The sequence below is a fragment of the Arachis hypogaea genome, chromosome 2 (assembly GCF_003086295.3).
Source record: "Arachis hypogaea cultivar Tifrunner chromosome 2, arahy.Tifrunner.gnm2.J5K5, whole genome shotgun sequence".
NCBI classification, from domain to species: domain Eukaryota; kingdom Viridiplantae; phylum Streptophyta; class Magnoliopsida; order Fabales; family Fabaceae; genus Arachis; species Arachis hypogaea.
The window spans coordinates 18,210,924-18,222,671 of NC_092037.1; the positions used below are offsets into that span (position 1 = coordinate 18,210,924).

Sequence of the window (11,748 nt, forward strand, 5' to 3'; positions counted from 1 at the left end):
AATTAAATCGTAACTTTAAAAAAATTATTTAAAAATTTATAAAAAAAATTAAAAAAATAAATTTTTTATTATATTTTTTTAAAATTAAATATTTTTAAAATTAAAATTTTAAATATAAAATAATTTATTTATAAATTATTTTTAATATAATTATTTATTATTTAAACTACTTTTTCAAAGGAGATTACTTAAGCTGTTTATCGAGATCGAGAGTTTCCACTTTCCACCCCTAACAAGGAGCGATGATAATTGATATGTGTGAAAGCGTGATAAATGTAGTTAATGGGAGTTTAAATGAGAGTCGGCACCAAATGACACGTGGCATCTAATTCACCCTCTTCCCCGTATATGAAGCTTCCCACTTGACTTCACTGGACCCCAACAACCAACATACTAACAACGTAAACACCAAACACTAAACCAATTGGAATTTGGAATTGCTGTGAGATCTTCTTCCGTTTCTCTTCTTCTTTCATTTATCATCGATTCTGTGCTCCAATTTTATTCATTTTAATAATATTTATTAATATCACACGAGAAAGAAAAAGGGATAAGGATTTTATATGGTAAATAATAACTATTAGAAGGGAAGGTTTATGATTAGACTTTTTAGATGCTTTGCATTTTGATTGTTTCCATGATTCAAAGTTCGGATTTGATTGGTCAAATTCAGTAATGGATGTTTCTTCCTAGTACACGCTTTGCTCTCTTGGAACTCAAAAGGTGAAAGTCTTTTTTTTTTTTAAATTATTTGTCTTTTATCTTTGACCTTTCTCCGTTTGTGAATTGTTGAAAAGGGTGCCAACTTTTTGCTTGTTTGTAAGGTTGGAACGGTTTTCTGAGCTGAATTCAGAAGCAAATTACTGATTTTGAAATTTCCGGTCGCTGAGTTACTGTGTGTCGGTTACAATTTTATGAATTTGGTTTATGTGATTTCGGAATTCAGAGAGGAATTTTGGATGAGGTTGGTTCAAATTTTACTTTTACCTGATGGGATAGCGCTTTGCGGATTTTCATTCTACTTCTACTATGCTTGTTTACATTTACTTTATAATTTTAGGTTTTTTTTTTTGCTTTTCTTTTCTGGATTTTTCAATTACATTGAATTTAGCCTTCTCAGGAACAATTGGTTTCAAAATTTCACACTTGTTGCATAATCTACATGCATGACTGTAAGGGCATGTTTGGTTGTTGCATAATCTACATTGCTTTTAGGCATATAAATTTCCACTGCATTTTTACCTCAATCAAACATAGCTTAAAAGTCCTGTGTTGACTTTGCATGTGTGACATTTCTGTTTCACTGTTTTCTTCCGGCAGATTTTTTAGTCTAGAAAAGATGGGTTGCATATGGGGAGCAGCATTAGACTTGGGACAATAGTCGAAATCAGGAAGGAGGAGTTTGAAGGAAGATAATGAGGTGCCTACAGTCTGGGGAGCCATTAGGAAGAGCAGTTGAAATGGTTCCGTCGTCAGAATCTGTTGCGACCAGTGACTGCTCAGCAAGTGGTCATTCTTGCCTTGGTGGACAAATTGGCAACAAGAAGCCTGACACTGGCAATATAGAGGAAGCTGAATCATCCTTACGCGAGAGTGGTGTCTTGAACTATGAGGTTGGTTTCATCAAAATACCTTGCCATTTATGGTTTTGAGAACTGGAATTTACCAATTTGTTCCGTATATGATTTAGGTCCTAGGGAGAGTGTATATAGATGCCATGAAGCAACTAAATGTTTCTTTCCTGTGCACAAAATAACTTCTTGCTTGTCTGAATAGTCTACATGTAAACGGTCTCTATGTAAACATGATACATGACAGAGCTCAATGGCGTCGTTTGATTCATGTAGCTGACCCCACTTAGTGGGACAAGGCTTTGTTGTTGTTGTTGTTGTTGTTGTTGTTGTTGTTGTTGTTGTTGTCTGAATAGATTCTTCATGGTAGGTAGGTTATTAATAGTTGTTACTTGTAGTCTCTAAACTGTATGTATGCTTGTATTTATTGCATATCTGAATGAATTCTTCACAGAATTCATAGTTGTTGGATCAAGCACTTACCGTTAAGCCAAAAGCTATAGGTCTATAGCTAATTGGCAAAGGTGCAACTTTCTTTATTGTTTCTCAAAACTGCATCTAGCATAAGGGGTTGCACTACAGGCGCCTTGAGCCCATCAAATCTTAAGTAAGACCAATTATTGTAGTTTGATTGAATTCTTTATCCTAAATTCTTTTAATTAAAATATAATATCAATCAAGTGGTTTCTTCAGAACATAGCTAATGCAGGTAGTTTTCTGATGATCTCTTTATTGGAATTGATGTTCCCTAGCTATTTAGCAATATTTAGTTTGAATATTAAAGTTGTGCATGTCTGTGATCCTCTTGTTAAAATTAGTGGTTATTGCTGCCGTTAATATTTAAGTAAATATGTCTGTAATCTGCAGGAAGCTAGAGCTCTGTTAGGAAGATATGAATATCAGAAGGGAAATTTAGTAGCGGCTTTACATGTCTTTGAAGGAATAGATATAGTTTCTGTGACTCCCAAGATTAAAGATGCCCTTTCCAAAAGCCGAGAACGGCGTAAGAGATATTCCCAGAATAATGATGAACAGCAAATGTCTGTACATGCTGTTGCCTTATTGTTGGAAGCTGTCTTCCTAAAAGCAAAATCTTTGCAGGTTCTTGGAAGGTTTAAAGGTATATTCAGTGATTGTTTTAATTTAAAGGTTTTGCTCGTTGCTTTCACTTTTTAACTTTACTTTCACTTTGAGGAACATATGGGTTGGTTGAATTGTTTCGGTATGACCTCAAGGACAAGTTCAAGTTGTAGAATCAACCACATATGCTTTGCAAAGGGCTGCCTTTTCATTTTTTGCTAGGGCTTCTATAACTTTAATAATGAAAATATTGATTTAAGTTATTATGACAAGGTGTTGACATGGCTCTTTGAACAAGCTAAAAGAGTAAGCAAATTGCATAGGCACACTTGTATTGTTATTTTCATGAATCGTTTGCTATGCAAAATATTCCTGTGGAGTTGATTCCTATTACAACGAGACATAATATCTTTCTAGGTTTTACCGTTCCTTCAACTTCAACCCCTAATATAGTGCATTACCTGAGTTGTTAATATGTTAAATAATCCACTTTCTGTGCTTGACCTTCACAGCCTAGAGATCCTTGGGTCAAGCACAGTGAGATCCCCTTTTCAATTTTGTTGTTTAAAAAAAAAAAAAAAGTGGATTGGTTCAACTATATAAGAAACTATGATTTAATCTAATATATTTTTCAAATAATTCTTGCAGAAGCTGCCCAATCTTGCAAAGTTATTCTGGACATAGTGGAATCTTCATTACCTGAAGGATTGCCTGATAACTTTGGTGCTGAATGTAAATTGCAGGAGACTTTGAGCAAGGCAGTTGAGCTACTTCCGGAATTATGGAAACTTGCTGATTGTCAACGAGAAGCTATTTTGTCTTACCGGCGAGCACTCCTTCATGAATGGAATCTTGATGCAGAGACGATAGCGAAGATTCAGAAAGAATTTGCTCTTTTTCTTCTATATAGTGGCGGGGAAGCAATGCCACCTGATCTTCGTTCCCAAATGGACGGATCGTTTGTGCCTAGAAACAACATTGAAGAGGCTATACTTCTTTTAATGATTTTGCTAAGAAAAGTCACTCTAAATAGAATTGAGTGGGATCCTTCAATTTTGGACCACCTTTCATTTGCTCTATCTGTTTCTGGAGATTTGATGATTTTAGCCAATCAATTGGAAGAATTGCTTCCTGGGACTATCCATAGAAAGGAGAGGTTCTATGCTTTAGCTCTTTGTTATTATGGAGCAGGGAAGAACGTGGAAGCGCTGGATCTTCTTAGAAAACTGCTGAGTAATAGAGAGGACCCAAGACATGTTCCAAGTTTGTTAATGGCTTCTAAGATTTGTTGCGAGAACTTCAGTGTTACAAAAGACCCTGGGGTAAGCTTTGCTCGGATGGCACTTGAGAACTTGGATGGAAGATGTAATCAGTTAGAAAATTTGGCCAATTTCTTACTTGGTGTTTCACTTTCTGCATACTCGAAATTGGCCATTTCTGATGCTGAGAGGGTTAAGAGACAATCTGAGGCACTTCATACCCTTGAAACTGCCTGCAAATTGAGCAGAATGGAAGACCCTGTTGTATTATACCATCTGAGTTTAGAATATGCTGAGCAACGGAAGTTGGATGCTGCACTTCATTATGCTAAGTGCATTGTAAAACTTGAAGTTGGCTCTAATGTTAAAGGTTGGTTACTGTTATCTAGGGTATTATCCGCACAAAAGCGGTTCTTGGATGCCGAATCTATTATCAATGCTGCTTTGGATCAGACTGGGAAATGGGATCAAGGTGATTTGTTACGAACAAAGGCGAAACTTCAGATCGCTCAGGGCCAGTTAAAGAGTGCCATTGAGACATACACTCAGCTTCTTGCTGTTCTTCAAGTTCATAGTAAAAGTTTTGGTTCTCGCAATAAGCTATTTAAGGTTTGTTTTCTTAATTTTTACCAGTCCCAAATATACTTTTTCATAGTCATATTGCTTTAAGCTCCTTACCCTTTTCCATACCATTGGTGACAGGACAAAAGAGATCAGATTAGGAATTTGGAAGTTGAAGTATGGCATGATCTTGCTTATGTATACATCAGTCTTTCACAGTGGCGTGACGCAGAGGCCTGCCTTTCAAAATCTCGGGCCATCAAACTATACTCTTCTACTAGATGTCATGCAATAGGTAAATATATGAGCGTTTTCCTTTGAGGTTTTTTAAAATTTCTTTTTAATTAATTTTTAATCCGCAATTGAACTTTCCCTAACAGATTATGATTAATTCAAATAATCAGCATATATTGTTGTGTAGCATGGTACTGTAAGGGCATGCTAATATGCTATAATGCCATTACTCCCGGATTGTTACAAGAGTAGCTTGAGTACAAGTAAAGAACAGTAAAAATGTATAAAACAACGGAATAAATTAACCTTTCCTCAAACTTTTTATATTATAATAATAAACTTATCTAACTCGGCCTATGTTTACATAGCCGGTCCCAAGTCCGGAAAAATGAGGAGGGTTGTTCGGTCTGCAATAGCCAACGCAAAACAATATCACATCTCAATGCATGGCCACGATGCAATGATGTCTTTGGAACCATGCTGGGTTGTGTTAGGTTTGTGACAGCCAACGTAAAACAAGGTTGCATTTGAAGGGAATGATGTCTTTGATCCATATAGTTGACCCCACTTAGTGGGAACAGGCTTTGCTGAAGAAGAATGATAAACTAATCAAAGTCTTCACACAGTAAACATATTTCAGTGTGCAAAATAAGATCAAAATGTAATACAGCATAATATTCATGATATTTAGATGAAAGTTTGGTCCGTGGAGCATTCCCCTTTAGTTTGGATTTACATTTGTAGCTCAAATATCATAGTTTGTGTAAAAAATTAGAATGAAAAGCTTCTTTCCAAAGTATGATTGAGGGCTTTCCAAAACAAATAACATATGCTATTGTAATAAATATTATATCGAATTGTTTCCCAGGATCTAATGTAATGTTTATTTGTTGAATTCCTCAGGTAAAATGTATGAAGCAAAAGGTCTTTACAAGGAGGCTCTAAAAGCATTCCGCGATGCCTTGGACATCGATCCTGACCATGTCCCCAGCTTGATCTCCACTGCCATGGTTCTTAGACATTGCAGTGATCAATCGAATCCTGCAGTCAGAAGCTTTTTGATGGACGCACTGCGGCACGACAGATTTTGTGCTTCTGCTTGGTATAATCTTGGCCTTCTCCACAAGGCTTACGGTACAGAATCAGCATTTGTTGAAGGTGCAGAATGTTTTCAGGCAGCACACTCTCTTGAAGAATCTGAACCAGTTGAACCTTTCAGATGACTTGTTCTATACCTGTCTGGTTTCTATTTATATTTACTATCTATTAATTCTCTAGTTTTCATTTTTTAGTTTTGTGAAGGAAAAAAAGTCAAAAACAAGAAATGGAAACATAAAACAGAATTTTATGGCATGTTTGGTTTGTGAAAAGGTTTTCTTATGTCATGTTTCATTTTTTAAGGATTTTATAATGGAAAAAATGAAAATAGTAAAACAATAAAATGTTTTCTGTTTTCATTTTTCCTTCATAAAATTCTAACGACAATAAAAATAAATTTAAAATAAATAATCACAAACCAAATAAAATCCACAAGATTTTTCAACTATTTTTGTCCATAAAATTCTGAATATATAAAACTCTAAATGAAAATAGAAAATGAAAACAGAAATTAAACCGTCATTTGTCCCATGCTTCAGGTTATGCATCATGCATGACTATCCTATATCATTTGTTTTTTATTGGGGTTAGATGACAAGGATTTTTCTTGCGAATCTGATCCCCTTTATCTTAGCATGGTTGGTCTAGTTTGACTTTGACTTCACCAGAGAGGTAGCATATATCAATTTAATGGAGATTTGGCCATGTTAGTCAAATAAAAGTGATGATAGACTCTCCAGGAAATTTTTTAATGCCATAATTCATGGTATATTCATCAATATGTTTCACTTGTTCATGAATTCTGTAAAGATACTATCTCAATAAGGAATCAGAGAGAAAAAGATGAGACATGTTTAATCCTACACTTCAATTTCGATTTGAGAAATATTTGTGTGACTTATTTTATTATTATATTGACAATTTTATTTTCATAGGATTGAATTTGTCTTCCACGTTGAATATAATGATTTAGTTATTAGCTTAAGCAAATTAAAACAAAGGGTTAAACATGCTGGAGAACGCACGAATGTTACCCTACTTGCCTTGGGACTTGAACAAGGACACACTGATTTTTTTTTTTTTTTTGGTATTCTGACACACCGGTTTTTATATAGAATTCTTTGTATCTTTCCAGTTTTCATCTCTTCTTGTGTGAACCATTTTCCATTTTAATATTTGTTTAAATTTGAAGAGTTAAATTCTAAAGTGATGTTTGAGATTTATGAAATGTACTAAACTACTAATTTTGTTACTAATTTTGTCTCTGATTTACCAATTGCGCTCTTTATATCTCTGATTTTTTGCCAATTTCATTGCCACGTTGAAGTGTGTAACGGTTAAATGAGCTGGCAATTGAAATTCTTTTGACCCAATTTGGTCCCTTATCCCTTTTTCTAACCTTGTTCCTGGTCCCTTGTCCCTCTTTTTAATCTTGTTCCTGGTCCCTCCTCCTCCTCCTCAACAGGTACCAGAGCGAGTCTCGCCGCCGCTGTTGTGCTGTGGCTGCTGTCGCTTTGCATTGATCGCCGCTACTCTGCTCTCGCGCGGCACTGCTTCTGTTCTCTTCTCCCAGTCTCACCACTGCTGTTTTGCTTTCTTAAGTCTCTCTCTTAGACTCACACACCTACACGGCGGCCACTTCTCTCTCCGGCGTCTCTGTTCCTATGTTCTCCTTACATCGCTGCCTCTGTTCGTTACTATCGCCTTACTTTTGCAGGTAGGCGTCAATCCAAAATTTGTTTTTGTGCTGAATTTTTCGCCAGCCCCCATTTTAATGATTTTTTTTATTACTGAATTTGTTGATTTATTTTCTGATTTTGATTACTGAATTTGTCATTTTTTACTGAGTTTGTGTCCTGCTTTTTCATCCAAGTCAGAGCAAGTTTCGCAGGTACTAGAGCTGTGTGGGTGTGGCTGCCACCCTATGCTCATCATTCCAAACTGCAATGATGTTGCGCAACAAAGAAGAAGTAGAAGAAGAAGAATGATGGTGAACAAATAGAGAAGAAGAAGATGAAGTGTTACTGCAATTAGGGTTAAAAAAGGGACAAGGGATCAAATTGGGTAAAAGATTTTCAATTGTCAGCACATCTAACCGTTACACACTTCAGTGTGGCATGTCACTATCATATCATTGTCAAGGGCTACAAAATTAGCCGGAAAAGAGATAAGGGATCAACTAAGTATATTTTTTTCAATTTCAGAGACATAAAGAGTGCATTGGTAATTTAGCGATAAAATTAGTATATTTCGTGAACCTCAAAAACCACTTTAAGAGTTAACTCAAATTTAATCCAAATATTTTACTATACAGATTAGGGTGGTATAGCGAGAGAATATAAATAGAATTTATAGTTATTTTTTATTATTTTATTGTTATTTAAAATGTGGATTCTACTTTTATTAATTTCTCTTTCATCCTATTAAAGAAAACACCTGTAAACTTATATCTGTATCTTATAATTCACCAATATATATATATATATATATATATATATATATATATATATATGTTCATACTGGTCTTAGGTATTAGGCATGAATGTGGAATTGGATTAATGTTAAAATGACCCATTTATAATAGGGAAGTTAATGTTCATATTGGTCTTGAAATTACACTTGCGTCTCAACCTTCTCTAAAATTTTAATTTAGTCTCCAAAATTTATATTTGTTTATTAAGTTATGCCCTCGAATATTTTTCGTTAACGATATGGTGCAATGGTACACTGTCTTGGACTATCGATACTATGTATCATAACATGTTTTGACTAAGTGTAATGGAGTAATAATGTATCACTCAGTAACATGTAATATGTTGACATAAACCATGGTGTCACGTAATAGAATGTAATTTATTCATGTATCGCAATATAAGTTGTTCACTTATTATTAATATGCCATCATTATAAGTAATTCAATTTAGTTCTTAATTTTACAAAACTAGTTTAAAATATGTGAAGTTGTGAACTGTTGTATTACGCTTTTGATTATCACATTGAATTCGAGATTGTTATGAGAAAATGTTCAGAAAGCTTGATAGGAAAAATTTTGTATGCATGAATCACTATCCATTATTAGTTGGCATTAATCATCCAAATAATATAAAAAACCTAATACTAGAAAAATATTTAAAATTTCACTAAAAATAACATTAAAAAAAGTGAGATACCTATATTAGAATATTTAAACCTAAAAATGCATCATATTTATTTATCTCAGGTTAAAAATTGATTATTAAAAATTCTAAATTTAAAACACATCAAAAAAATTCCTAAACAATGAATATGAATATACAAAAGATCACATCAGAAGAACAACCAAAATTCAACTTAAAAGAACATTTTCGAATGGTGTACCAATTGGAACATGTATAATTGAAAATCTAAAATAACTAACATACAAATTAAAATTATGAGAAATAGCAAAGACATTTGCCAAAGAAGAATACAAAATTAAGTGTAGAAAATAAGTTGTTTCAACCTCTTTTTTTAATAATCATGACACATAAAATTATATCAAATCTTTTTTATCTTAAAAGACATAATTTAAGATCCTAATAAATTAGAATACATAACTTTCTATCCTAGTAATATACACGAGAGTATTCAAATAATATTGTATCTATACTTTATTATCCATTAATACCCCCTCAAGGTTGAGCATGTAAGTCTTCAATGCTCAACTTGACCAATATTACTTCAAACTTTTTGGCACGAAGAGCTTTAGTTAAAAAAGTAGGCCAACTAAGTGTGAGTGAGAACATAAGATGGAAGGAGGCGTTGATGCACGATCTCATCCCGAACAAGATGACAGTCTACTTTAATGTGTTTCGCGTTCATGAAAAACTGGATTTTTAGCAATGTTAAGAGCAGCTTGATTGTCGCAATAGAGACAAATAGGGACATGATGCGACACGTATAAAGAGGAGAGTATATCTTTAATCCACTTCAACTCTTTTGTTGTCTGAGCCATTGAACGATATTCAACCTCAGCAGAGGACCAAGGTGGATGAATCACCCTGTGATTGACTTGCGAATAAGTAGTGGACAACTAGCCCAATCGGAGTTTCACCATCCATAGAGCTGCAAATCATTTTCTCGTGGGAGAAGAATTCCTTTCACAGGTGTTCCTTTAGCCTACAATACGTAAAGCAGCTTGCCAGTGTTCGGTACGTGGATTTTGCATGAACTAGGATAACATGTGAACACCATAGGTTAGATCAGGTCGAGTAAAACACAAATAAATCAGCCTTCCAACAAGCCAACGATATATGCTAGGATCAGATAAAAGAAAATATGTAGCTGACCCCAAATGATGATTCTCTTCCCACGGTGTTGCTACAGGCTTAGCACCTAGAAGTCCTGATTTGGTCATTATGTTCAAAGCATATTTTTCTTGGTATAGGAAGATTCTAGTCTGAGATCTGGTAACCTCAACTCCCCAAGAAGTACTTCAGCCGGCCTAAATCTTCCATGTGAAAATATTTGTGTAAATACTCCTTAAAATGTTGAATTGCAGTACTATTATTTTCTGCAATTACAAGGTCATCAACATACACCAAAACTACCAATTGCATGCTATTGTGGCGAAGGCTAAAAAGGAATGGTCCTTTGGGGATTGTTGAAAACCATATCGAAGAAGCGCATATTAAAATTTTGCAAACCAGCAACGTGGAGCCTACCGCAGGCCATAGAGATATTTTTGATGTTTACAGACCAGTTCTTATTGAGGCACTTGAAAACCAAGGGGAAGCTTTATGTAAACGTCCTCATCAAGCTCTCCATGAAGAAATGCATTGTGGACATCCATCTGGTGGAGTTTCTAATCTTAGACTGCTGCCACTGCGGGTGTTGTGTGAATTGTTACCATCTTCACCACTGGGAAAAACGTTTTATTCTAATCCAAGCCTTTCACTTGATTATTTTACATAATTACCAGTCTTGCTTTGAATCTCTCTATTGTCCCATCAGAATTGTATTTAATTTTATAAACCCACTTACATCCATTGGTTTCTTTCCTGGGGAAAGGGTTGTAAGCTTCCAAGTGTCATTGATTTGAAGCGCACGAATTCTTTGGGACATAGTTTCGCGCCAACACTCATCTCTAACTGTTTGTGAGAAAAATAAGGGCTCCTCTTCTATCTGGATAGAGGAAAAAAACTACGATGTTATTTAGAAAAAGAATTATAATTTACAAAATTTTGTATAGGATAGGACATATATGAGGATTTTGATGGAGAGGGAGGTTGGTCAATAGGGCTTATTGATATCATGGCAGTAGAAACAAAGTCGCGCAACCTAACTAAGGGTGTCTTCATGCAGTAACTCTGACCAAGTAGAATTTCCATCGTGACTAGTGGTAGATCGGAAGTCGGTGTTGTTTCTACTGCACTTGGTTCCGATGCATCATCAGTGATATACTCTTCAATCTCTTCATTGAGTTCATGTCCCCTTTATTTGTTAATAAATGCTTCAATGAGGAATTTTCCAGCACCGTCATTGAAATGTGGAGTACTAAGCCCAAGTGTGGGTTCTGAACTTGGCACACTATGTGTGTCTTCTTCAACAATTGTTTCTGTTCGTCGGTCGGTTTCCGAACAGGTCGGGTGGATAGATGTAGGGGGGAGGATGCCTTGGCTTGGGTCGCGCTGCTCACGGGTAGTCGAGTAGCCGAGCACTTGTTGTGGAGAAATGATGAAGAGGGGGTGCCACCTGCAAAGACACTCCGACGCTCAAGTCAGCAATGTGCAGGCGAGCAGAATAAAGGCTTGAAAAGATGTGACGTACCTCGGGGGAAGAGCCAATCTTTCCCTTATATACATGTCAGTAGTGGGCCCCTCATGGGACAGGCCCATATTCCCAAGGACGCTGCCCAGCGGCCGTGTGTGAGCCGTACAGGACGCGTGTCCGGGTCGGTTGGAGGGCGCGCGTCCGGGTCGGGTATC

General features: G+C 35.7%; 1 protein-coding gene across 8 annotated transcripts; it reads left to right on the plus strand.

Moving 5' to 3' along the window:
• Positions 1–231: 231 nt before the first annotated feature.
• Positions 232–8,250, plus strand: LOC112740645 (protein NPGR2). Of its 8 annotated transcripts, none has more exons than XR_011871713.1 (9): positions 377–723; positions 825–964; positions 1,321–1,613; positions 2,439–2,691; positions 3,300–4,519; positions 4,613–4,766; positions 5,609–5,942; positions 7,269–7,520; positions 7,677–8,250. XR_011871713.1 is itself a non-coding variant. In XM_072215971.1 (7 exons), exons 3-7 carry the CDS (start codon positions 1,416–1,418, stop codon positions 5,926–5,928), a joined length of 2,145 nt encoding a protein of 714 aa, XP_072072072.1. In that variant the 5' UTR covers positions 377–723; positions 825–964; positions 1,321–1,415; the 3' UTR covers positions 5,929–6,689. The 8 variants fall into 8 exon arrangements, 3 of the variants coding, with proteins under 3 accessions (XP_072072079.1, XP_072072070.1, XP_072072072.1); XR_011871715.1 differs by having other exon boundaries at positions 7,681–8,250; XR_011871716.1 differs by lacking the exon at positions 825–964 and having other exon boundaries at positions 276–442.
• The last annotated feature ends 3,498 nt before the right edge of the window (positions 8,251–11,748 follow it).